Source organism: Argopecten irradians, chromosome 6 (assembly GCF_041381155.1).
Source record: "Argopecten irradians isolate NY chromosome 6, Ai_NY, whole genome shotgun sequence".
Taxonomy (NCBI): Eukaryota; Metazoa; Mollusca; class Bivalvia; order Pectinida; family Pectinidae; genus Argopecten; species Argopecten irradians.
In genome coordinates, this window is record NC_091139.1 from 10,789,918 (window position 1) to 10,815,088 (window position 25,171).

General features: G+C 32.1%; 2 protein-coding genes across 4 annotated transcripts; one reads left to right on the forward strand and one right to left on the reverse strand.

The window, feature by feature from the left end:
• Positions 1–484: 484 nt before the first annotated feature.
• Positions 485–6,079, forward strand: LOC138324957 (uncharacterized). 2 transcript variants are annotated; one of them, XM_069270244.1, is made up of 6 exons: positions 485–640; positions 2,163–2,222; positions 2,600–2,742; positions 3,130–3,367; positions 3,994–4,064; positions 4,384–6,079. In XM_069270244.1, the coding sequence occupies exons 1-6, from the start codon at positions 634–636 to the stop codon at positions 4,612–4,614; spliced, it is 750 nt and encodes a 249-aa protein (XP_069126345.1). In that variant the 5' UTR covers positions 485–633; the 3' UTR covers positions 4,615–6,079. The 2 variants fall into 2 exon arrangements, with proteins under 2 accessions (XP_069126345.1, XP_069126344.1); XM_069270243.1 differs by lacking the exon at positions 485–640 and adding an exon at positions 1,511–1,709.
• Positions 6,080–7,064: 985 nt separating this feature from the next.
• On the reverse strand, positions 7,065–20,560 carry LOC138324958 (uncharacterized). 2 transcript variants are annotated; one of them, XM_069270245.1, is made up of 6 exons: positions 20,431–20,560; positions 15,168–15,212; positions 12,744–12,901; positions 11,934–12,174; positions 10,758–10,828; positions 7,065–10,498 (listed from the first exon to the last, which is right to left on the reverse strand). In XM_069270245.1, exons 2-6 carry the CDS (start codon positions 15,205–15,207, stop codon positions 10,271–10,273), a joined length of 738 nt encoding a protein of 245 aa, XP_069126346.1. In that variant the 5' UTR covers positions 15,208–15,212; positions 20,431–20,560; the 3' UTR covers positions 7,065–10,270. The 2 variants fall into 2 exon arrangements, with proteins under 2 accessions (XP_069126346.1, XP_069126347.1); XM_069270246.1 differs by lacking the exon at positions 20,431–20,560 and adding an exon at positions 19,056–19,402.
• Between the last annotated feature and the right edge of the window lie 4,611 nt (positions 20,561–25,171).

Genomic DNA, 25,171 nt, shown 5'->3' on the forward strand with positions numbered 1-25,171 from the left:
CAAGTTTTGTGAGGCTGCGGTATATTCGAAGTTGGTATATGAGAAGAAAAATAATCTTTTCTGGCGATTATCGAATATAAGTAAAACGATCTTTTTATAGGACAAATACCACACAAGCTGATATATATATATATATATATAATTACATATCTATTTATATCATAGACTTATTTGAAATTTACATTTTCAATATTTTAATGAGATCTTCATCTCATACATTTGTAGAGTATGTTAAATAAATTATTAAAATAGTGATATTATATTATAACAGTATGTCTTCAGAAAATTCCTTATCTTAACATTCTCTATAGGAAAGCATTACAGGAGTTATAAGGAAAGTTCCGTAGCTTATTTTCCCCTTAACTTTTGTATTGCTTTCCTATGAAGAATTGTAAGTGAAAGAATGTTTAACAGTTAATCAGTCAGGCTTACGGTTAAGAATGGTCTTATTGACAGGTTAATGTACAGCAATTATACCAAACATACCGACTAGACGGTAAGCGGAGAAGGTCAGGGTCGACAAAATGTCGGTCCATCCGGGGGATTACAATGTATATTTATTGTACACATCATACTCTACCAGTGGAAATTTTCAAAACACACGTTTATTTCCAAAGTGTTGTATGATCACTGATGATATGTAAGTATGTTTTGTCATTATTTCTTCATATTATGTTCCCTTACTGATGTATATACAAATATAAGCATACGTGTATATACAAATGTTAAGAGGAGTGTATTTTGTTCACCTTAATGTTGCGTTAATACACCACGCTAGGAAGTAAAATACATATATCGTAAAGTATTCATACAGAACTACCTGGGCCCGTCGTGGTATTCATAGGTTACCTGTAAAACATACTGCGGATGATAACACAAAAACTCTGTCTTTTTTCTTTTTTTTTAATATTTCATCAAAGTTTATCAAGTACATTGTACATGTTATCTGTCTTGTAATGTCTGGGGATTTATTTTCATTTTTGTTTTTCTTAAAGCTGGGAATTCCACTCAGCCCAAAGTTCGGCCATCTTATCTTGTTTATAGACCTAATGTCATGTTTTGTGTTTTATTCAAAACCAAAATCCGGGTATTAACAATAAAATTAATCGGATATGATAAACAAAGTCTTTGTTTACGGAGTATTTCCGATTGTTTACGTCATTACGGGTCATACTAGTGGGTGTAAACGATCGATACGGGTATTGACTTATAAAAATAAGACTTACATAATTTTACCAATCATATTTCGTCCAAAATTATAAGACATGTGTGTTATTATCTACCCATGTACATAAATGTATGTCACCTACCCATACTGACGTCACAGTTATTATGTTACTAATATGGTATATGACCAGACTGTTAATTATCTATTGATATATAAATATAAGCACGTGACATGATCAAGACGTCACGTATATGAGTATTTGTGTATATATAAATATGTATGAGTAACCGTGCTGTTGTATGGTTGCCACGTGGAATCGCGAAAGGATTTTTTTACTGTAGGAAATAATTCGAAAACCCCACAAATTCTTTATATAAATACACTTGAATTACCCAAAGAGGAGTGATCATATATCGTTTGATATATTAATAGACAGCCCATCCTCATAAGCTTCATATATATGTAACACATTTTATCTACGACGACATTTTATGAACTGAATTTGCATAGCCTAACAATATGCCAGAGTATAGAAATACAGGTGAGCTATTGGTCCGATTCGTGACTTTTCACGTAATCCTTAATTACTTTGTTTTCTAATTATTACTGTAATTTCAAATTAATTTATACAATTGTTACAGATATAGATATATATCCCATAAAAATACTTTTTAATCACGTTTGAAATCTTTGTAAGCAACCTGTTATTGTGTTATTTTTTTCTATTAATAATGTTCACAAATATTTTGTATTATTTCAATGTCTTAAGCGTAGTTCCTCGCTTTTTACCACTTTGGGGAATACATTAATTCATTAGGCACTTATCAATGGGCAAATGTCTGGCATGATTAATTTACATGTACTTTCATTCTGATTCAAACATCAAACATTGAAGATACCTTGACCTGTCGTTAGTGCGTTTTGCTATCCCTTAATTATCTTTTCTGTTATTGTATGGACTTACTTGGTAATTGCGTGTCAATGTTTTCAACAGGTGATCCGTCACTGATGTATCCAGTGAGAGACGTTATTGGGTGTCATGCTTCACTCAAAGGTACTATCTACTAAATCCATCTCCTTGAAAAACCTTCTAAACTTCATATTCTAAGACTGTTATGAAAAATTCTTCATTTTGAATCATCAATCTCCTTATAAACAAAATCTAAACTTCGTATTCTAAGACTATTGTGAAAATCCCTTTATTTTGCATAAACTAAAAAGGAAGTGAATTCGCTGCATCTTATTTCCGTCTTTTTCTTATAAAGTATTATTTCGAATCGGAAAAAAATGTCTTTAGCTTATCAAACGAATTCATTGATTACTGTACAGGAAATATACATTGGAAATCTGTCAATGCAAATCAATTAAGTAAGTAACATAACAATTTCAACCTGAGTTTATTCATTACTTTCTTTGTATCATTTTATCCAGATGGAGCGACGCCTCGTCAGAATATCGACTACTTACTTCTAAGAACAGATGCCAAGTATTGGAGAAAAGGGATCGTGGAAATGTTACAGGGCCAATCCAGGGGAGACAATCAAAAGGACCTGCTAAGTTTTCTAGTTTCAAATGTACGTTAAAATTTAAGTTAAAAATAACTAATAGATATAGCCGGGTAGCCGTTAAATGTATACCTAACTGGTATTCTAGTCTCCCATATCATCTAACGATTATTTAGTTCACCATCCTCATGCTTTCGGTCTTTTTGAAATGGCTTGGACCAAGAATAGATATATAATTACTAATGGTATCATAGCCTGAACGGATACACTTTGATATAAGCCTGTATAAGATAGTTAAAGTCAATGTCAAGCCACAATTCCGATAACAGTAGTTATCGTCAACGACTTATAGTGATATTTGCAATGCTGTATGATAAAACAATGGTGAAGGCATATGATTTAATACTGTTTTTTTTTATTTATGTTTTGGCACAATTATCTTTTTGTTTATTATAGGTGACAAATGCTATTCACGCACGAGAAATTGGACCACATATGTTGGTAACAATGAACTATGAAGATGTACCAGACAACCTTGACCTTGTAAACTGGAGGAGAGTTCTGGTAGGCCTGAACATGGTACTAGAGGAGCCGGATACAAACCGTGATATACGTTCTATTGGCGTCAGTGTGGACAGCCAAACGGACGTCACCAGTCTTAAAGGGTTTCTGGAAGTACTGGGGTTCTTACAAGGTAACACACTTGTTATAGACTTAACAACATTTGACTTAGTTAAGATTTCCTGAGATATTTACACTAGAGATTTGGAACCCTGTTGTAACGTTTACCTCCCTCTTATACCATAAATATTTTTTTTTAAGATTGAATCAATGCATATACAATTGAACAATCCTTTAACTTATTTACCCCTGAAATTCCAAAATGTCACATTCCAGTCTATGAACTGAATGAATCTAAATGCATCCTTATTTGGTTCATTGGATTAAAAGTCAGTGTTATGTAAGCATTATTTAAATATAGCAGCACTAAGTATATCCGATACTTAGTGTTGCTATACTCATGCTGGGCCGATTTTATACACTGTAGTTTCCGTTCGTATTCACATTTCCCTCGTTGACTTGCATATTACCTTTATCCGACTGCTTTTTGTATCTGTTTTGTATTATTATTCGTTTTGTCTTGTTGACTTTCATGTTATTTTACCCCTGTTCTTGTTGTATCTGTTTGTTATCATTATTATTCTTTTTGTCTCGTTGACTTGCTTGATACTTTCACCTTAGTGGTTTTAGCCAGTATCTGTTACATCCCTATGAAGTTAAAAGATAATGACTTAAATTCTTCATTATTTATTATCACAGAACTACCTCTGGATGTTGTGGAATTCATAAGCAGACTCAGTAAATCTGATGCGTCGGCGATATATGAAACGGTAAGTTGTTTGTTTATCAGTTAAATCATAACTATAATCTTTCTATTTTATGCAGTTTGTCTTGAGTAATTTGTTACACGTATCGGTTAATCCAGTTTAATCATAACCTTAAATAGAATCAGTTTGCGTGAATCACTAAATCGTTGTCAAATATATACACCCTTATATACATAGAACCCTATAGATTATATCAGAATGTTTCACTATAAAGAAACTTATTTCTTGGTAAAAACCTTGTAAAGGTACTTTTTTTTTTATTTTTTTTTTTTTTTTTTTTTTGCATTCTTATAGAGATAATTTACCATAATGTTATTTTCAGCTATCGGATACGTCCAGCGGATTCCCTATACCGAAATACTGCTATGGGACTGTGGCGACATTGTATGAACGCCATATGGTTGCGATGAGGACGTTGGGTTTCTATAGAAGGTCACCAGAGGAACAAATATCATGGACAAAACCAGAACGTGTTTCTATAACAGCTGTGATATGTGTTATACAAGGGATATGTAAATCTCTATCTGGTGTTCAGGAAAGTTGTGGAAAATGAAGTGAAACGTATTTATTTCCATCTCATTGAGAAACGTGACACAAATTTATAATCGACTTCCCTGTTTTAAAAGCAAAAGTGTAAAGATGCTTCCGGACAATTGTGAATTCCATTATGTAATCTGAGTAAAAGGTTAAAGTCCCAGTTTCCTGTTCAAAATTTATATTTAACAGGGTTTTATGCGGGGGAGATCCATCGAAAATTTCCTCGGCATTTCATCACTCGATTACTTTGACTAACTCTCTGATCTGATGTATTTTATTGAAATTTTATGTTTTGTTATTTAATTGTAAGACTCCGTCCATATGTCTTAATTATATTTATATGTTATATTTTGTTATGGGTTTGTGCAATATTTATTTTCATTTTTTTAGACTTTTGTAATAACCGCCATAGCATACTACCATAAGTAATTTTTAACAAGAATATTGTATGATTATTGATGCAAATGTATGTTAATCATGTAGTTTGTGGCACTTGACCAAGTAGCTCCAGGGGTCTATTAAACTACAGACGTTTGTAATATGCTTGTTTCTGTTATTTTACTTATTGACCGTCAGGGATCATATATGTGCGTATATGTAATATAATCCCCTAAATATTAAAGATGCTCCACCGCCGACAGAGCATAAATGATATTCATCATTCGAACAATAATCTGTGTTTAATCGTGTATATATATATGCCTAATTAACACAAAAAATAATGTAAAATAATTTATTTCGCCTTTGGTGCATGCGCATATAGAATATAGTGCCACGGATTTTTTTCGGGATGCAATTAATTGTTTTTCATATTTTTAACTTGAAGGAAAATTAGAAGCTTAAACTTTTCAATGGTGGTAATGGTGTAAAGTAAGTAACTTTTGTAATAGAAGAAAAATACTAAATCGTCTGCTCCTGTTTTTGATAGTAAAAAAATACCATTTGTCAGCGGTGGAGCATCTTTAAGGATTAAAATACAATAATATACATTTGTCACAATCTAAGGGATGAAATAAATGAATCGATTTGCGAGTAAAAAACGTTGATTCTTGTAAGAAAATAAAATATGTGATTTTACAAAATGCAAATTGCATACTGCATGACTTAAAATTCCGATGTGTATTAGCTTACATTAATGTTTCGTAGTTGCTACATGTATATCTCATTGAAAAGCATGGAAAAACAATACAGTGAAACGTGGTATAAATAACACCTCTGTACAAAGGACACTTGTCTATAAAGGACAGGCATAAATACGATTGACTTGTGTATAAAGAATATCTGACTATAAATGACATGTTTGCTGTGTCGCATTGGTATCCTTTATAGAGAGGGTTAACTATACAAGGAAATGTAAGAATTATTCTATTTAACTTGTGATTATACACACTAGCCACGAAAGAAGTATTTCCAAATTCAAACCACAAAAGAGAATATTAAAGGATGTATTATACTATACAGAATAAAAACTACTAGTGATATACTTGTACTTGTATTTACACCATTTTAATTTTGTTTATGCAAAAAACATTGACCGTAGCATACATGTTCAATATGGATGTACATCACACGCCTTTGTCATCTATCAAATAGTATCTGTAAAATATGGTCTATTATTATTGTGATGTCTTTAATTGACCAATGTATATATATACTTGGAAGGGTCTCGTATGTCTTTGAGGGCGAAGAGACTTCGAGAAAAGAGGGAGGAGTGTAGCGGGAATGGACTGGGTCGATCATCGGTGACCAGGTAGCTCAGTCTGTAGAGCACTCGGCTAGTGTTCGGACGGTCCCGGGTTCGAATCCCGGTCTGGCCCCTACATTTTCTCCTTTCCAGTTACATACTGTTAAGTACAATCTGTCGCATTAATGCATTAACTTTAAGCACTCACTCCGGTGGGGTACGTAGGCAGTGGGTTCTGGACGAGATACTCATTATTCTATATAAGTTGTAGCGTCATCTGCTACTTAGCATAAATGGGGGGACGACTGGTTTATTCGTTGTCAGTTTATACATATGTAATGTGACAGGATGGCGGTGTTGTTCTGTGTCTCTGTCAACATGCTTCAGTGAGATTGTACTACAAAAAGGCACCAACAGTTAACTAGTGCACGGAGACACAACACTAATATACCGCAGCCTCCCAAAATATACAGCCGCCCTAAAATGACTCTAGCTATTAATCAGACCTTAAGTCTGCTCATTATGCACAAAATTACGCATTGTTGTTAATTCTGTACTATATCAATATAATTCAGAAAATGTGCCCATCTCAGTGAAAGAAATATGTTGTGGATTTAATATAAAATTAAGAACGAAACAAAATAAAACCACTGAAGTCTGGTTTTTATAAAGGAATCAGTACCTGTTTGAAAACGTGTCGATTAGATTAAGATAAGAAATAAAAATAAACACATTATAACGGTATTGAATTATTTAATAAATAAATAAACTAAACAGTCAAATCACATTTTACCTACAAACATCCAACCGCGAAAAAAAAATGATGGGATTTAATATAATTATTATATCTTCAGAATGTTTTTCTTTGAAGTGGGGCTTTCGTTGAGAAAGTCATTAATTCTTTCGGATTTGCTTTTTTTCTTTGCTGAAGTACCCTATGAGGTATTTAAAATTAATTCAACACTCATTAATGGAATAATTCTACGACAGTGATTTACCTTTGTTGCCATATTTTCCAGTTTAAATATTTCATTAAATCAAAATATTCAATTTGGATCGGGCAGCAGGCAGAACCTATATACGCCGTCTCCGCAAGTTGTCATAGCTTTGCATACTGTAGTAATGTTATCGGAATTAGGAAGGAAGTTGTTATTGTCCGTTAGAAATCAAATTTATTACCTTGAGCCTTCAGATGTATAAAAAACCATCATATCCAAAGCAAATAGATTTGATTTATATCTTTAGATAATCCAAATGGGAAGGACTGAATTCAAGACTGAGGAGGTCATCAGGACCGAAAGAAATTAATCAAATAATTAAGTATTTACCATTCTATGAAATATAATTAATATGAAATTTCAGATACATATGTATATAATCTTGATTGTATGATAGTTTCGTGAACTTAGGACATTGTGATAATTGATTTTATTATTGATCGAAATTAGGAGCATAAAAAATCGAGAGACAAAAAAACCAACAGTATTGATACTAGTAGCATTTATGAATAAATTGAAAATAATGAAATACAAATATAAGATGCAAATCTTGCATTCATCCATCATCTGCCAAACCTTTTCACATACAAACTGAAATGCATTTTCTTTTGGCAGTTTTTTTTCTTTTGAGATCATCTATTGGGAATGTTTGTACATTGTATATATATAATATTGAGAGCAATATAGTATATCTTCACATACCAAGGGTATCTAATACATGAAGACACTGTAACTTATGAACATTATCAATTATGATAACACGACCAATAACAGATCAAACCGTAATGTAGGGCTTACTATATACTTTAGTAACGTTCCATCTTTAGAAAATATCTTTTTTTTAAATAGAAATAAAAACATGCATGTTAGTCACATGTATGTGTGTAACAACTACTACATGATACATTCGACTCACAGGGTGCCAGCACCATTTAATTAAAGAAAACAAAATCAATATTGTATATGCAATTGTAGTGTGTGGTAGAGGATTGAGTATTTATATATCATCGTAATGACCCAACAAATGAAACTGACCGCATAAAATGTTCTGATGTAAAATGAAAATACAACTAAGCCAAAATGTCGTATAGATGGTGAATATCTTTTTAAATTATAAAAGATATATTACAGCGATAGTTCGCACTGCCTTCCAATGACTAGTTGATTTGATTTGATTTAACATATTTTATTGCAAATATATACAAAAGGATTGGGTACAAGTTTTATGCAACTTATATTGCCACCCTTTCCAAAATACAGAACGAATACAAACATGATATGCAAAGTAATGAAATATATAAATATGATTAAATAGTAAATAAGAACACTTTGGAGAGAAAGAGAGAGAGAGAGAGAGGGAGGGGGGGGGGGAGTAAGGAGAGGAAGAAAATTCAATGTCTTAAAATTGTAATACTAAATCGACTTAATTAATAAATAATAATTTGCGGCACCAGTTGGACTAATTATCTCGTTCTTTGCCTTCCCTCTAAAAGAATGTCCATCATACTCCTAAAATCTTTCTCCTAGCTGTTCAGGTCTTCCATCAAGCTGTTCAGGTCTTCCATCAAATGACTAGTACTTGATAATATCAGGTCAGACATTGATGCAATTCATGGATATAGGTAAACATGTATATACTTCGACGAATCGGAATAATTTGCAACTGAATGAATGCATTCTTAGTTACTGTAATTAATTGTTTTGCAGCTATTCGCGTTTTCAGTTTTCAAATCAATATCGCGGACATTAATTGTCGTAAAATCAAAACTTGAGATACATTTTCTGTATATGTCAATATTATTAATGTAGATAAATATTAATCGCGAAAATAGCGAACGTAAAATTGCACGCAAGTTGGTCTACAATAATTCGAGAATACAATGTTATTGCGCAATATCAATCTCTCCCAGGGTACATTGCGGCCATATTGAAATCTGAGGGCCGCAATGAACTCTGGGAAAGATTGGCAAACTACAGTAAATGTTGTCGACAATAGGAAAATTCTAGATAATAAATATATTTGATAGATCGACGCTAGTCAAGGATCATAACGCTTCTGGGTTTTTTTTTACAAGGAATCGACGGAGAAACCCTGTTGGTTAGTGATACTTTTAGTGGGAAACTAATTTAATGTTATAAACCTAAACACAGAAACATTACTACATATGATATGCTTAGTCTCATTATCCAATACATGTAAACAATTATATATACATTATTCAACACACATAATAACGAATAGCCGGAGAATTTCGCAGGTAAAAAAAATCGAGATTTTGAACGAAAACGAGAAAAATGCAATTTTGACGAATTGAAATTTCTCAATTTGACTATCAAAAGCATATATAATTTGTTATTTCACGATTTTGCTTTGCGATCACATCCATGTACCGCGAAAGCTCAAAAATAACTTTTCCCACGAAAATCACCGGCTATATTAAGTATAAGAGACAAAAATAATTAAACGATTGCTAAATTAGCGATCACAGACAATGGGCCTGTTCCACAACACATTGATACAACGGAGATGCTGAGGTAACTTTATACGTGAGAAAATAACACCGTACTGTATTTGTTTATTTTGGCCTTCAAACATTTTTTTAATGGCCTACTGATATTATAAAATTAATTCGATTAAACATATAAAGCATTTAGATTTTTACCCCTGACCAATAAAACTGATTTTAAAAAATAGCAAGCCAGCATATAAAATTGGAAAAATACATGTATAGCTAATCCAAGACAAAAATTGTCATATAAAATTAGAATTTGATTTCTTCTTTATTTCTTTTCATTTTTTTGGAGGTGATAGTAATATCTTAGTATTTAATACATTGTTTGTAAAGAGACAACGGCAGTTTTTTTAATCTTAATTTGAACATAAATTGCCTTTTGACGGAGATAAGTCATCTTTTAATACACCTATGTGTATTATCTGTATGATTAAAGTATGCGTTATCAGAACATAACAAAATAATTAATAAGCTTCACTAATTAGTCGCCTGCACACCCGAAGGACCTCTCAGCAGGCCACGTAGTACGTATAAGATGGACTTTGTACAGTCTCCACGCTCTGGTCGTGTCCACGTAAGCTCCTCCTGGGGAGATCGTCTGTAAAATCCTATAACTCTCATAGCCTCCATGTTGTGGTCATATAAAGAACGAATATGTGGCAAATACATGAACGGTATAGAAAAATTCATAGAAGTGTCGGTCAACTGAAACATAGAAACAAGTCATATAATAAGTGTGCTTGAACCATGGAATTGTGATTACAATGTAATAGAAAAAAAATCGATAACTCTAGTAAAAATAATTCATTACATGCATTGAGCTGTATTAAAAAGTAGTATTAACAATGCTTTTTGGGGTACCATTATTTGAGGTAATGGAATCTTTTTGAAAACCATCATTAATCATGGAAATGATAATTTTCTTAAGAATGTTATGCGTAAGAATTCGATATGAAAAACTTACCGTCTCGAACAGAATACCGCCCTGTGTTTTGTCAATGTGTAGCACCAATTGGATGACGTTCCACGGAAGTTCTGCGCGAAAAAAAAAGAGGAAAACACTGAAATAATTGCAATCGGTACTTTGTTTTCTGATTTTGAAAATATAACACAAGCCAATCTACATTACATCGGAGATATAGAAAGCAGCTTAATCTCTTGATGTCTCTAAATTTCTTATTATATGTAACTTCACTATGAGTTTTCACATTTTCTTGAATTTTAACAACCCGTGTCCTTTCTAACACTTCTGATATCGTGTTATGCAATCCAAGATAGGATAGTGTATGACATCGTTAATGTATGAAAAGGATGGCACGTAGTCTTCCCTCTACGTATATTAGGAAAAACACAAACAAAAATGGCAGCGTTTTGTCATCATTTAATGTGAACAGTCGGGCAAGGATGGCTAAAGTCGGTAAAAATGGTGTGAATGTATCCAGTATAATTTCTTATGAAATAGAAAAATAAAATCTCTCGCCAATATCTGTCTGCGTACGAAGAAATTAATTTAAAGTATAGGAATCCTAAAACGTCCTCCCGGCTGACTATTTCCGTGGTTACATTTCCACGCAGCCTCGCTTTCAATGCTTTCAACTTTCCTTTACTTTAATGGTCAGAACTGGGAAACGTAAGCAGAACTTGGCCGTCGTATTAATATGTGAGAACTTTTGTAAGGCCAATGAACGCATTTAGACTGGTTTTCTTTGCCCGACTATTCACTTTAAATAGTTAGGTATTAATATCCAGTTTGATTAAAAAAACTTTTAATCATTGTTAAACAAGTTCATTGAAGTGGCTGTGGTACCTGATCGTTTAAGTTTCCTCCAATTACATAACTGGCCCTATACATCTCTAATCTTATATTTTATACTGGATACTCTAAGTTCATGCACTAAGAATCTTAGACTTAAGTCTAGACTCAGCCAAGCATTCACAGCGTAACTTTTTGTAACGTCATCTTTGATTGGCTTAAGATAGTTTTGGACTTAAGATTGTTTTATAATCCTAAAGCTTGTCTTCGTATAGCCATAGAATTACAACACTTTCATGCAAAATTAATTTTGTTTTGATGTATAATCAACTTTAAAACTATCTGACACAACACTTTGATCTTAATATTTTCGGCTGTTTAACTTACCTTGAAATGCCTTGAGTAGAATTAATAAACCGTGTAAAGAATTAATGTGTGTATCATGTCCTATCGCAACTGCTATACTCCTGATTTCAAAGTTCGTATCTGGTTCCTCTAAAACCAGTGTCATTCCTATTAGAACTCGACGCCAATTTACTAGGTCAAGGTTAGGCGGCTTCAAGTCGTAACTAATTTGAACGATGGTATAATGACCACCATTTCCACAAGCTTCAATGGCATTCCGGATCTGAAAATAAATCAACAGGTCAGACTTTTAATTATACACTCGGTCACAACAATATTCTTTCCGTCAGCTCTAAACGTGATATCTACGTACAATGAAACTTCCCCAAATCGATCATTCTCAAATGAAATATTCTGGGGAAAATAAATTTTAAAGTTGTTGAGACTAGTCAGATCCTGTCATGACATCAACTTTTCTTTATTTAACCATGAAAAAAGAGTACAAAATACAGTTTTAAATTTAAAATATTTGTCTCAATCAAATCTTAAACGTATTATGTTATAAAACATTTTGTACTTTTAATATGAGAATATAATCAACGCGGAGGAATTCGTTAACGCAAAGTCCTCATCATATTACATTTATATTGCAGTTTATAGGGTTGTGTCTCCTTGTGAAAGTAAGGATTTTATTATAAGGAGACCAAAAAGTTAGATACACACCTGGATACTGCATAACCTAACATTTTCGTAGTGAAGAGTGGTGTAAGGATTTGAAAAACAACAAAAGAAAGTACTCGTAACTATTTTATATGATGAAATATTAGGATTCGAGGGGAAATGACTACTTACATTGGATATAAGAAATGTAATATCTGCTTGTAAAGACTGCTGATCTTGATGTGGTCGTAACATTCCAATAAGACCCTTCCGCCAGTACCGGATTTGTGTCCTCTGTAGTAGACAGTCTATACACTGAGATGGTAGAGCCGTCGGAGGGTCGCGAACCTCTGTATAACGGAAACAGGTGGTATTATTATCTGAAGATCGATATCAATAATATATAAATTTGCATCACCGCCGACAGACTTAAACATATTTATCTTTTGGAAATTAATTAATGGTTAATCTTGTATATATATTTCTATTTGTATAAAAGTACACATTTAATTATCTGTTTTGCTTGTCAGCGCAATCAGTATCTCATTCCATATAGGGCATAGCACCATGGATTGTTTTCGTGATGTAAGTAAGTATTTTACATACTTTTATTCTGAAATGAAATAGGAAGCTCAAACTTTTCAATGATGGAAATAGTCTTAAAGTAAGTAACTTTTGTTTCTGAAGAAAAAAACTAATACGTCTGATCCGTTTTTTGATAGAAAAAAAATACGCATTTAAGTATTCGTGTCTGTTTTCATGAAAATCACTATATGATGTCAATCAAGTACTTTGAACCATTTGGTTCGTCTGTGAATACTGGTAATCAGTAATACTGTTGTAAGCACCTAGTTATCCCTATGGGGCCCATGTTGCGTATGAAAACAGATTTCTTCATTTTTCCCTATAATGTTCTTGTTTTTAAAAGTATATGTATTTTTAAGTAGCAAATAAATAGTCATGTAAACATAAACTGTTTCATAGGTATTCTCAGTAGCAGGAAAACGGGAAACTGCTACACTCAGTTTCAGTCTTGAGCAACAGTTCCCAAGGCCTTCCCAGCTATTTCGGGTTTAAAATTTGACTGTTCCTCTCGGTATCAATGCAACAATTGTATACTGTCATACCGGTATTATGGTAATTAATTTGAGGGTACACAATTAAAACAAACACTTATAGCAGCAGCTAATGATAGCTATCAAAGGTAGATAACGTTGTAGTATAAAAAACAGCTTAATGTGTCTTCAAACATCGTACTTGAAACATGCAAAGTACTTATTATCTGATTCCTTTATAAACACAATGATTGTTGTACCATATCACAATAAATGAAGTACATGTACTCTATAGGAAGCAAGCAATGTATGAAATGAGTTATATACCTTAGCTTTTTGTGCTTTCATTTTTGGAAATTTCTCAATATAAAAATGTAGATTTGATTAAAATGGCAGACTAAGTAGCATTAAACAGATGCACAGGACAACTTTCAACATAAACTTTGTAGTATTGTATTAGCTTAGCGTGATATCGATACAGGCAGATATATTATACAATATGTGAAGGTGAAGATGATGTAATTTCTTCCGCAATTATATGCTAGTGTAAGAAGAATTAACAAAATAAATTGGATAACTTTCCTTCGGCGCTTATTGTATTAGCATAGCATAATTAACTGTTGTACCAAGTAGCGTTTGGTCAAATTATAGGGACAGGCATTTTATAAGTAGATAATATGTACATAATCTCAATATTGAAAAAAAATCTTAATGACAAATTAATAAAGTCTGCAAAAGCTTAAATAGTTTCATTTTAACATAATTAATCATATCATATTTACAAAATGGTTTATATAAAATGATGACCGGAGTAAAGAATATCAACAATCACATTTGTAATTATGTCATGTAGCAAATAAAAAGCAACGCTAATAAACCACAGCAATTATGACACTTTTGATGTGAAAGATTCTTATATCACAATATGTAATTCATTAAAGGAAACTCATGCTGATTTTTATCATATGGCAACCCGTGGTTACTAAAGATTATGGAGAAGTTTTATGGTCGACAGTCTTATGAATCACGTCGTTTTCTCATTTATATCTTGTTCAGTGTTTTTACAATACAACTAGTAAACTAAGACACTGCAGAAATTGAACAAGGATTATATTTTATTTGAAAAAAGTAGTATCTTTATTCATAATAAGATTTTTAAATTTGTCTTAAATTTGTAGCTATTTTTATATATAAAATATGGTCTTTATACCAATTGGTCTCTAAACATAAATTTTACTGACATTAGTCATTTTGTGCCCAAAGACATTGGTCTTATTTCTCACGCATGTTCTCGTTTTAAAGAGGTGGTCATTAAGGCAGGTTTTATTTGTATTGTACACTACGCTTTTATTTTTTATGTTAAGAACTTAACATCAAGATTGATATTCGCATAACAACTGTTTCATAATTTAACATTGAGATGTGATTACTGATCTACAAAGTTTAAATCTATAAAAAGTTGACTAAATTTGAACTCCATTGGTGTTGTATATTCATTTAGAAGGATAGTTATAAAACTAAATTGCTGATCAACATCAAGATAGAGCTCTCCGTATTTTACCTATGGCTCCACCATCCGCCATCGATTTCCACACACACATTTACCCTGGAATAAAGAAAAACACATGTAACTAATAGGAAAAAACAACATAAGTTTACTTACATACCTTTAAAATACAATGTATAAATCATATACATAGAACAAAAGGGGTACCTGTAATTGTCACCATAATATCGCATGTCCCTAATAAAGCAGATGTGGATATCCTTCATAAAAAATAATGATATACAATGTATGTAAACATGCTTTGTTCTTATCAATAGCATTTATTCACCATGTACCAGAAGTTTTAGATATACACGATATTGCCATTGCTTTTATCATTATTGATGTTATTTATCAATATTAATTATTCTCCAGCTAAATTATTACAAGCTTTATATAGATTTTCATAAAAAAATATACTTACAACTTGCGATAACATGAAACATATATACATTTATATGTGATATAATGGGATACTACATTCTTTTGTTAATAGAGTCACATTTTCTGATGCTTGACAGTAACAATTGTAAGTAAATAAAAAGATATCTCCTCGGACGAATGCTGATGAACCATGCGTATAATTGACAAGTTCGAAATATTATAAGAAACAGGCAAAAGGTATATCTCGGTTGAAATAGATAATATAGTGTTTGTATATCACGTTCCACTACAAAAACGTACATCGGCCAGTTAACTAGTGGTAGAAATTAGTGGAAGCTTATTGAGACAAAGTCAAAACGTCTTAATCATAATGATTAATCATTTTATTTACTATGAAGAAAATGATAAGAAAAGAAATGAATAGTGAAAATTAAGAACTAAAAATGTCGAAGACAGCATAACACAAAAAAAGTAATTCTATATCAGGACAGTGCACAATTCTGTTCATTACATTTTATTATGTTTTTTTTTTTTTTGTTTCTTTTCAATAATTTATCTAACGTTGCAGCAATTCATGTATTCGATGATATAGCCGTGCTTTAATTTTTGCAATTATTAATTGATATAATGTTAAGAATAATCACCAGAATTGAAGTAAAAATTTAAAGTGAATAGTCGGGCAAAGAAAACCAGTCTAAATGCGTTCATTGGCCTTCCAAAAGTTCTCACATATTAATACGACGGTCAAGTTCTGCTTAGTTTCCCAGTTCTGACCATTAAAGTAAAGAAAAGTTGAAAGCATTGAAAGCGAGGCTGTGTGGAAATGTAACCACGGACATAGTGAGCCGGGAGGACGTTTTAGAATTTCCATACTTTAAATTAATTTCTTCGTACGCAGACAGATTTTGACGAGAGATTTTATTTTTCCATTTCATAAGAAATTATACTGGATACATTCACACCATTTTTACCGACTTTAGCCATCCTTGCCCGACTGTTCACTTTAAATAAAATGACTAACAAATATTGAGGTCAGCAGACTAGCGCCAATTTCTGAAATTTAGTTTTGTACAGTTGTATCTGATTTTTGTCGATGCAAAATAAAATTGCTAAGAATATTTTTTCGATCTCCTCGCGTTTTGTAAAGTATTTTTCATTTGTTTATTAGATCAAATCCCTATTACTCGAAAACCAAATCGAAAAATACCTTAATAAGTAAATTAAATTTTAAATATATAATACACAATCATTTTGTGATAAGGTTTTTTATTAACTTGACGCATTTGTCTTTCGAAAGGGATCTCGGAGAGTGATATTTTAAGAAATGTGTTCAAGAGAGGTCTTAATGTAGGCTGAAAGGTTATGTTCTAATGCTATCAAAAAATAAATCATTTTGATTTATTATTAAAAACATATTTCAATAAAATTTCGGTTGAGCTGATCAAAGTATTGGTTGTTGTTGTTAAGTTTTTTGTGTTAATACATTTCAGTTCTAGGTTACATAGGAAATATGTTGTTGGTTCGGGTAGTGTCTCGCAAAAGAATCAAACAATTTTGTTTTTGTGCATTTTGCAAAGAATTCACACTGAGAATTCTATAATTTATTCTTTATTTGAGTGTATGCAGTTATATACTTCTCGTTGTGTTGAAATGGTTGCTAAATAATTATGTCAAAATTTCTTTGTTCATTTTTACGTTTTGATAGGTTGTTCCATTTGAGCTGTGCGAAATATAAATTACTGAAAAGGACAATAATTTGAAACCTGGACCATCTTGGTGCATTTCCCGTATGGAGCTCTTGACATTCTTGGGCCTGAACTATTCCTTCTATTGCAAATCATATCTTTGATGGACAAAAGTCCAAAGAATTGATACAAGCCGCATATGATTTTTTTCTGCAGCAAAGCTGCATATGATTACAAAGGAGGCCTGTTGCTGATCTTGGGCTCACAACTATATAATCTATGGTAAGTGACATACAATTAAATCGTATCTAAAAGTAGTGTTTACCCTTAATAAACATTTATTAGTATATAGACTAATATATATTCGATAATTTACGTTTAGGGGTCTTATTTTGAGGCATTACTTTTAAGTCATCAGTTCGGTGTATTTTAGGGGAAGTTCGCACTTGTTTGTGATGGTAATAAATATGCATGAATAAAATAATCCTAATCTGGCATGAGAGTTGACAAATCTAGTTTTAATCTTACTGATAAAGTGTCGGTGTTAGTTTAACATCAACTGATATACAAAATGTAAATTTACATAAACAATAGAGAGTATCCACTGAACTTTGACATACATACATGTATACTGCGATGGAGCTCTTGACATTCTTGGGCCTCGAACTATTCCTTCTATTGCAAATCATATCTTTGATGGACAAAAGTCCAAAGAATTGATACAAGCCGCATATGATTTTTTTCTGCAGCAAAGCTGCATATGATTACAAAGGAGGCCTGTTGCTGATCTTGGGCTCACAACTATATAATCTATGGTAAGTGACATACAATTAAATCGTATCTAAAAGTAGTGTTTACCCTTAATAAACATTTATTAGTATATAGACTAATATATATTCGATAATTTACGTTTAGGGGTCTTATTTTGACTGACATACAATTAAAAATTACTTTTATGACATCAATTCGGTAAATTTATTTTAGGGGAAGTTCGCACTTGTTTGTGATGGTAATGATTAAATACGATATGCATGAATAAAATAATCCTAATCTGGCTTGAGCTGACAAATCTAGTTTTAATCTTACTGATAAAGTGTCGGTGTTAGTTTAACATCCACTGATATACAAAATGTATATTTATATAAACAATGGAGAGTAACATCCACTGATATACAAAATGTATATTTATATAAACAATGGAGAGTATCCACTGAACTTTGACATACATACACATGTTTACCTGTATGTATTTTCTGATTTTAACTAAGTAAATTACGTCATTCACATCTTAATTATTCTTTGCAGACTTTGATGACACCTATTTCATAAAATTCTACACTGTAAGTTGTATTATGTCAATTTTCAATAAAAATATAATATTGTGATATTGGTACATAATTATTTTACTGCATTTTTTCATGAATATTAATGACAACTTTAATAACTAATTTAGAAATAGACAAATAAAAATATAAATCTGTTGTGATTTGTTATAAGTCTTTTTAAAATGAATCTATGTATAATTTGACAGACGAGGAAGGTATATGGTATAACCTCATCAGACGTGATATCCAAAATGGCAGATAATGGCAAATATTCAACGATTTCATTCTAAATTCAATTTAGATGAAACCTTAAAATCAAACTACATTATCACTGGAAAAAAAATCTTGATTTTTTATCAACTGGATGAAATACAGTTTTAGATACAACGTAAAACTATAAAACATCTATCAAATCGTTAAATCAGGTATCGCTTTATATTATGCGACGGACCACTTGTCATCAGAGAAGTACACTTAACAACGTAATAACCAACTGATATACTACCTACTTTATCATTGTATCCTTGTGGATCCCATTGTGGTATTACAACATCCACTCTGTTTTGTCCAGTTCCCATAGTAACGAGAATCTTCTGTTCTGACCAATAACAAAACCTCGACTTACGTGATCAAGTATTACGTACTATAAATAAATCGATAATCTATGTCCAATGTACGGTAGCTCATACTAGCTAGCTATGCCGCGGCGACCTTTCTCTGACCTCATTATACACTACCTTAATCGTTTTGTTAATAAATCAATTAGAATTTACAAACGTATGTAGTGACAAAGGTTCTTCGATAAGAGGTCTTTTTAGCAAAATAGTTAAACTTAATAAAATTGTTTTCTTTTTGCATTCTGAGCATGGTAAAACGAGAAGCTGTGCAAGTCATATTGTGAGTATGAAAATTACATATTCATCATAACGAATCAAAAATAAATGATATGGATTTTTTTCTTTTCTTTTTGTAGATGACTAAGAAATATCAACTTAGTTAAGGTATAAAATGTGTTTACTATTAATTTTAAGGATTTTTTTTAATATCGTTATCGTTTTTAGCAAGTCATGTCGTGTGAATCGTTCAAAAAAAGTAATGTGTAGCAAAGAAAATGTTATCAATTATTGCTTTTAAATTACAACTGAACGTACTCATAAGCAAAGTAAACATGTGAAAAACACAATATATATCGATTTCAACTTTCCCATGAAATTTCAACACGTGCATTAATTAATTCAGAACATACATATGTATAGTGAATTAATCATTGAGGCTTCGAAATACATGTAGCAACGGTACTTATTTTTCAATTAATAAAAACAAACATAAAAATACCTTCAATTTCATCCCATGAAACATTCCTCTAAAAGTTAATAAAATCTTACTGATTAAAAACTAAGCACAATGACGAATATGAATAAATTTTAGATATCGAAGAGCAGTGTTGGTACACTGCATGCTACTTACTAGTATTCATTATGTTTACTAAGTAAATCATGGCGTATAATATTTACATTCGGTGACCAAATTAATATCATTTATTTAATAGTGATCAGTACCAAATTTATTAACAAGTAATTAGGATGCATGCTTAAGAGGATTTTGCCATCACTACTCTAGTTTAACAGAACAAATGCAATTTGCTATAGTTTAGATGTATACTTTATATATCACTACTTCACCTAAATACATTTGGATACAGATAATGCAACAACACATCTTGGATGTGAAATAACTGAAAATGAGAAAAGGAACAAATAAATCGTCATAACCTTACATCTGTTCCAATAATAAGAACTATAGGGGTGGATGCCAACATACGTGTAATTTGCACAAACTAGACTGTGTAGAATAATTCTTGCACGTAATTTGCAATATACATACCGGATTGATGAAGAATTGTAATTCCCAAATATGATGCATTTATAGAATACGCTGATTCAGCATAAAATCTAATGCCATGCCACATCTGAGATCGCTAAAATGGTATTTCTCAAACTTTACCCCGTCGATGGCCTCAACTGGAAACCGAAGGGGGTTCCCCTTCTTTTCCGATGACCTAATTATAGCGCTGTTAAAACTATATTAGATCCCTCTAAAGCTGTTTGTTTTAATCACTTCTATTAGTTGTAGCAGTTCTTTAATTAATTATGAAATGTTATATGCAATATATCATTGATACAAAATCACTTTAATAACTTATTAACATTGACGTCTAAATATAGCTGAGCGAGGCAGGGTGTATTTATAGCGTTTTGAAGCGATCAGCTCTAGTTTGACACAAGAGAAACAGAAGATTTAAGCTTCAGATTGACATCAAATTTCTTGTATCAGATGTATATAGTGAGTTTTATATTGTTCAAAGTAGAAAATATAGATTATAGTTGTTAAAATCACAAATTTTTATATCGTGATGAAGATATCGAGTACCCTTGACTGGCCTCTTTTGTATTTCTGGACTCCACTAAAGATACTAATCACAAACACACAGGGGCTTTTGAGCGAGTTTTGAGCAGTTTTTAGGTATATATAGTAACAAAACTAATAAGCATGGATTGACTAACTTAATAATTATAACTAAGTCAACCTATGGAATCTCATGGGTCACGATCAATATCTATATATTGTAGATCGTAATTTTAAAAGATGTGGGATTTCAAGAATATATATACGTTTAATTGTTAATTTTGATAGATTAAATTGATGCAATCATAATCGCGAGCATTTTTATATGTATTTGTTTTTCTTCTTCTTAATTTGATTATTTTTATACAGAATAACCAAGATCTGTTTGTTTATGTTTCTTGAATAATAAAAATCCGCGTACATGCTGTCTTAAGGTTGTGGTTGTGTATTAGATATAATTTTAAATCGATTCCAAAATAAATATATTTGTGTTTTTAATTGGTCTATATGTAGTGGCAAGTTACTGAAATTAGATATTAGCAAAAAAATCATTCCATATAAAGGAATTGGAAAATGAATTTTGCCATATTGGATTCATATTGGACACAATAATATAAATGATTAACAAAATGCACTAAAAATAAAGACTTAATTAGCGTAAAGTCGAAAAGTAAAAATGTGTAAAATTCGTAAACGCGCTATTACCTCTGTAATCTGTCACTTATCCAAAATTTCAAATATGATGGCTTCTGTTTGCATCATTCCACACCATAGCATTTCTCCCCTCTCTCCAGCATATATAATTAGCTTACTCGTCAGCTCACCCTCGAATTTTTACTCATAGATTACTACAACAAAATTAACGAGCATCGCAAAGACACAATCTGCTGGTATGTGCATCATGTATGAGAAGTCACCTAGCTAGGTAGCCAGACTTCCGATCCATCTACCAACGAAAGAAACAGACAAACGCAGATGTATGTGTAGTAACACAGGGACCTGGCACGAACATTTTTAACCAACAGTATACATATATATATGTTATAGTACTATAATATGTATATGTATACTGTTAGTTTTAAAAAAAATCGTGCAAGGTCCCTGTGTGTAGTAACACTCTACATTTGCTTCAGGGCAATCATTGGGGGAAAGGCCAATCAGGGTTTAGGGGAGCTTTGATTACACCTTGGTACGTATACATTTGCACCTGTGTTTGAGAGAAGAAAGATATAAACCACCAGGATATAAAAATCGATCTTTCTAGATATCATTCATTAATATTCATATTTTTAATACATATATCTTTGCATTTCTACCCAAAATTAACGTGCGGCCATTTAATAGAACATCTTGAAGTAAGTTTATAACATTCATAAATTAATTTGGATTTATATCGTCACTTACAAAGTGGAGTTAGGATATATTTCATTTTATATTATTTTTCTGTGAAAGCAATCCCGGTAACTCTAATTTATTTCTGTTATACCTGTATATCCTTATTATACTATAGAGATTACTACTACTAACCCCTGTAATTATCGCCACCGATAGCGGCGACAATGGATTAAACAGGTCCATGATAGTTTGGCTTGTTACAAAGATGACATATATGATAATATTTTCTTGTACTTATTTATATGGTGTATGGAGAATTATATCAAAACCTTGAATTACATGTATCATATAAACTGTTTCAAGAGGGAAAAGTAATCGACGAGATGCATGTACAAATCATTACACTTTAATATGTATTTGTATATGTACACCAAAAGGCATGTCATCACACAGAAGTTTAAATCTAGTGTAATAAAAATCAGTGAAAGTAAAGATTATAAAACAATTAAATAAAACACCAAAGAGACCAATATCCACCAACAACAGGGGTGATGAATGTGGTTGGTAATGTCTTGAAAGGCTTGCCAGAATCAGTCGTGAACGCAGAAACCACGGAAGACTTTAAAACTCTGCTGAGTAAACCATCTACAGGACAACATGTATAGTAAATACTGTTACGTTTTGGACCTCAAATGTAATTAACCATTCACAACATACAATCTATGGAATATGTCTTATGATATGGACACAGAGGCTGTCAGACAAGGACGAATTCGATTGATAAAAAGTAGCCAAGGAAAATAATACAATAATAATGTATTTGGAATGCAACAAGTTCAATAAAACATGCATGAGTGATTGAATAGTGAAACTGTTTACACGTGTAGATCGATCTGCTATTCCAGGTTTCATGACAGATATGTTACAACTGATGAGGGAGATCCTCAGGGTTTCGAAAGATGCAGTTCGATGAAGACACTAAGAAAGTTTTACTATCGAAAAAATGAGGAACATGATTCCATCGGAACAAAGGTTAATTAGTTAATGGTATACATGTATTTTAAACAAGATTGCCTTGAACAGATAAGAACATCTTTAAAAGGCTTCTTTTACTCATGTCGTGGCCAGAAATTTGGTCTTCAGTGTTATTAATGATAAAAGAAATTTCGATAATGCTAATCTACATGTCATAATACCTGAATAAAATGCGTACATGCACAACATATAAACAAGGAGGTGCAACATCACAGGGGCCAGGCAATATCAGCTTAATACATTTTGACATATCTTATATATTCATTAGCATGTTGAAAAAACGGTAAAAAACATACAAAATATCAGAGATTTAAATAGTATTTATATTATATTTAAATCTCTGAAAATATGGAATAGAAAAGTAAGCTGTCAAGTTCTACGTACAGGTAATTTCCCTAATTTCCAAGTCTCTGTGTATAACATTACGACGTTAAAATTAACGTAGCAGGAATAGAAAAATACATATATAACACATAGAAAATCATATCTCCGTTTAACAGCCAAGATCCGGTAAATAGTTTGCTTCCCATTTTTTCGGATATACTGATTTATTTATAAATTTTTAGACGTCAAAGTATTATTAATATTGCATATTGGTTTGACTTGCACATATAAATGACTTTTTTACCATAAGCAATGGACTCAAATGAGTTATATAACTGTCATTTCCACTTTTATCTATAAATAATATAATGCAAATTTACTGATTCAATCGGTCTAACCGTCTAATCTAGCCCTACATACGAAGATCGGCTGCTCCCGGTTAAATTCGTAGAACTATAAAATGGTGGCATATTTCTGCCATCGAGTTGCCGACTTACGATCGCGACTAAATGATGTCGACATAATTAAGGCATTATGTCGACATCATATAGGAAGATGTCCACATAAACAGAAGAATATGTCGACTTACCACATGTAACTGCCCACACAATGATTCCAAGATAATGTAGAAAGTCGGTAACTCGGCGATTAATCGTGTTTATGCTCGGGCTGACACCGACTTGTCATTTATTGATGTCGACATCTAAACTTAAAGATGTCAACATCTGGTCTTGAAAGTGGAAATCAAAGGCCATCATCTCATAAAGCACGGTGTATATTCAGCAAGGCACCATATAGCAAAGATAGACCTCGATTTTGTTAATTCAGGTTTTTTATTTATTTGATTTCAAAATTAAAAATTGTGATCCTACACATCCCGGCCACGCAGCTGTAGTCTGCGTGTACGTAGCTGTTAGTCCGAGCTGAGGAAGTAAGGAGTGCAAAAGGACTCTGCTTTGTACAACGAATTTCCATCCTCTTGGCCATAATCATTTATTACTATATAACCGGTGGTTTAAAATTCGTTTAAAAGCTGTGTGTGTGTTTTATGGATTGGCATTCGTACCAAGTCCATGTGGTACATACCGTACTATACTATATATTAAAAGAATGAATGAAAAATGATAAATACAAAACAATGATTTTTTCATGTTTTATTTTCTTGAACATTACGAAAAGTACCAGTTACGTAATTTATAAGCCATAAAGGTCACAGTACAAGTACACAATACACATTGGGAAACCAGCTTTACTTGTTAGCTTGCCCTGTCCATATTTACATATTAAATATCTACATCCCTCGATAAACTTATATAAAGGCACAACGAATTTTTGCTACGGTCTTAATGGCCAGAGTCAACCTTTGGACTAAAAAATCCTCCCGGGACACGGTTTTAGCTCCAGACTCGGGATTTATCTGCATTTATTTTTTGTAGTAAAAACGTAGTAAAAAAAAAGGTCACGTGCTTATACCTCATTCATGCCATTGGCCGGAATATACAAGTGTATTATGGGTAACTAGTGA

Coding starts and splice junctions, on each gene's coding strand:
- LOC138324957 (XM_069270243.1), top strand. CDS start 1,688: ATGCCAGAGTATAGAAATACAG. Junction 1,710..2,162: donor GCCAGAGTATAGAAATACAG/GTGAGCTATTGG, acceptor TGTTTTCAACAG/GTGATCCGTCACTGATGTAT. Junction 2,223..2,599: donor GTGTCATGCTTCACTCAAAG/GTACTATCTACT, acceptor CATTTTATCCAG/ATGGAGCGACGCCTCGTCAG.
- LOC138324958 (XM_069270245.1), bottom strand. CDS start 15,207: ATGTGTGTGTGGAAATCGATGGCGGATGGTGGAGCCATAG. Junction 12,175..12,743: donor TTACATTTCTTATATCCAAT/GTAAGTAGTCAT, acceptor ATTTATTTTCAG/ATCCGGAATGCCATTGAAGC. Junction 10,499..10,757: donor GCGGTATTCTGTTCGAGACG/GTAAGTTTTTCA, acceptor TCTATGTTTCAG/TTGACCGACACTTCTATGAA.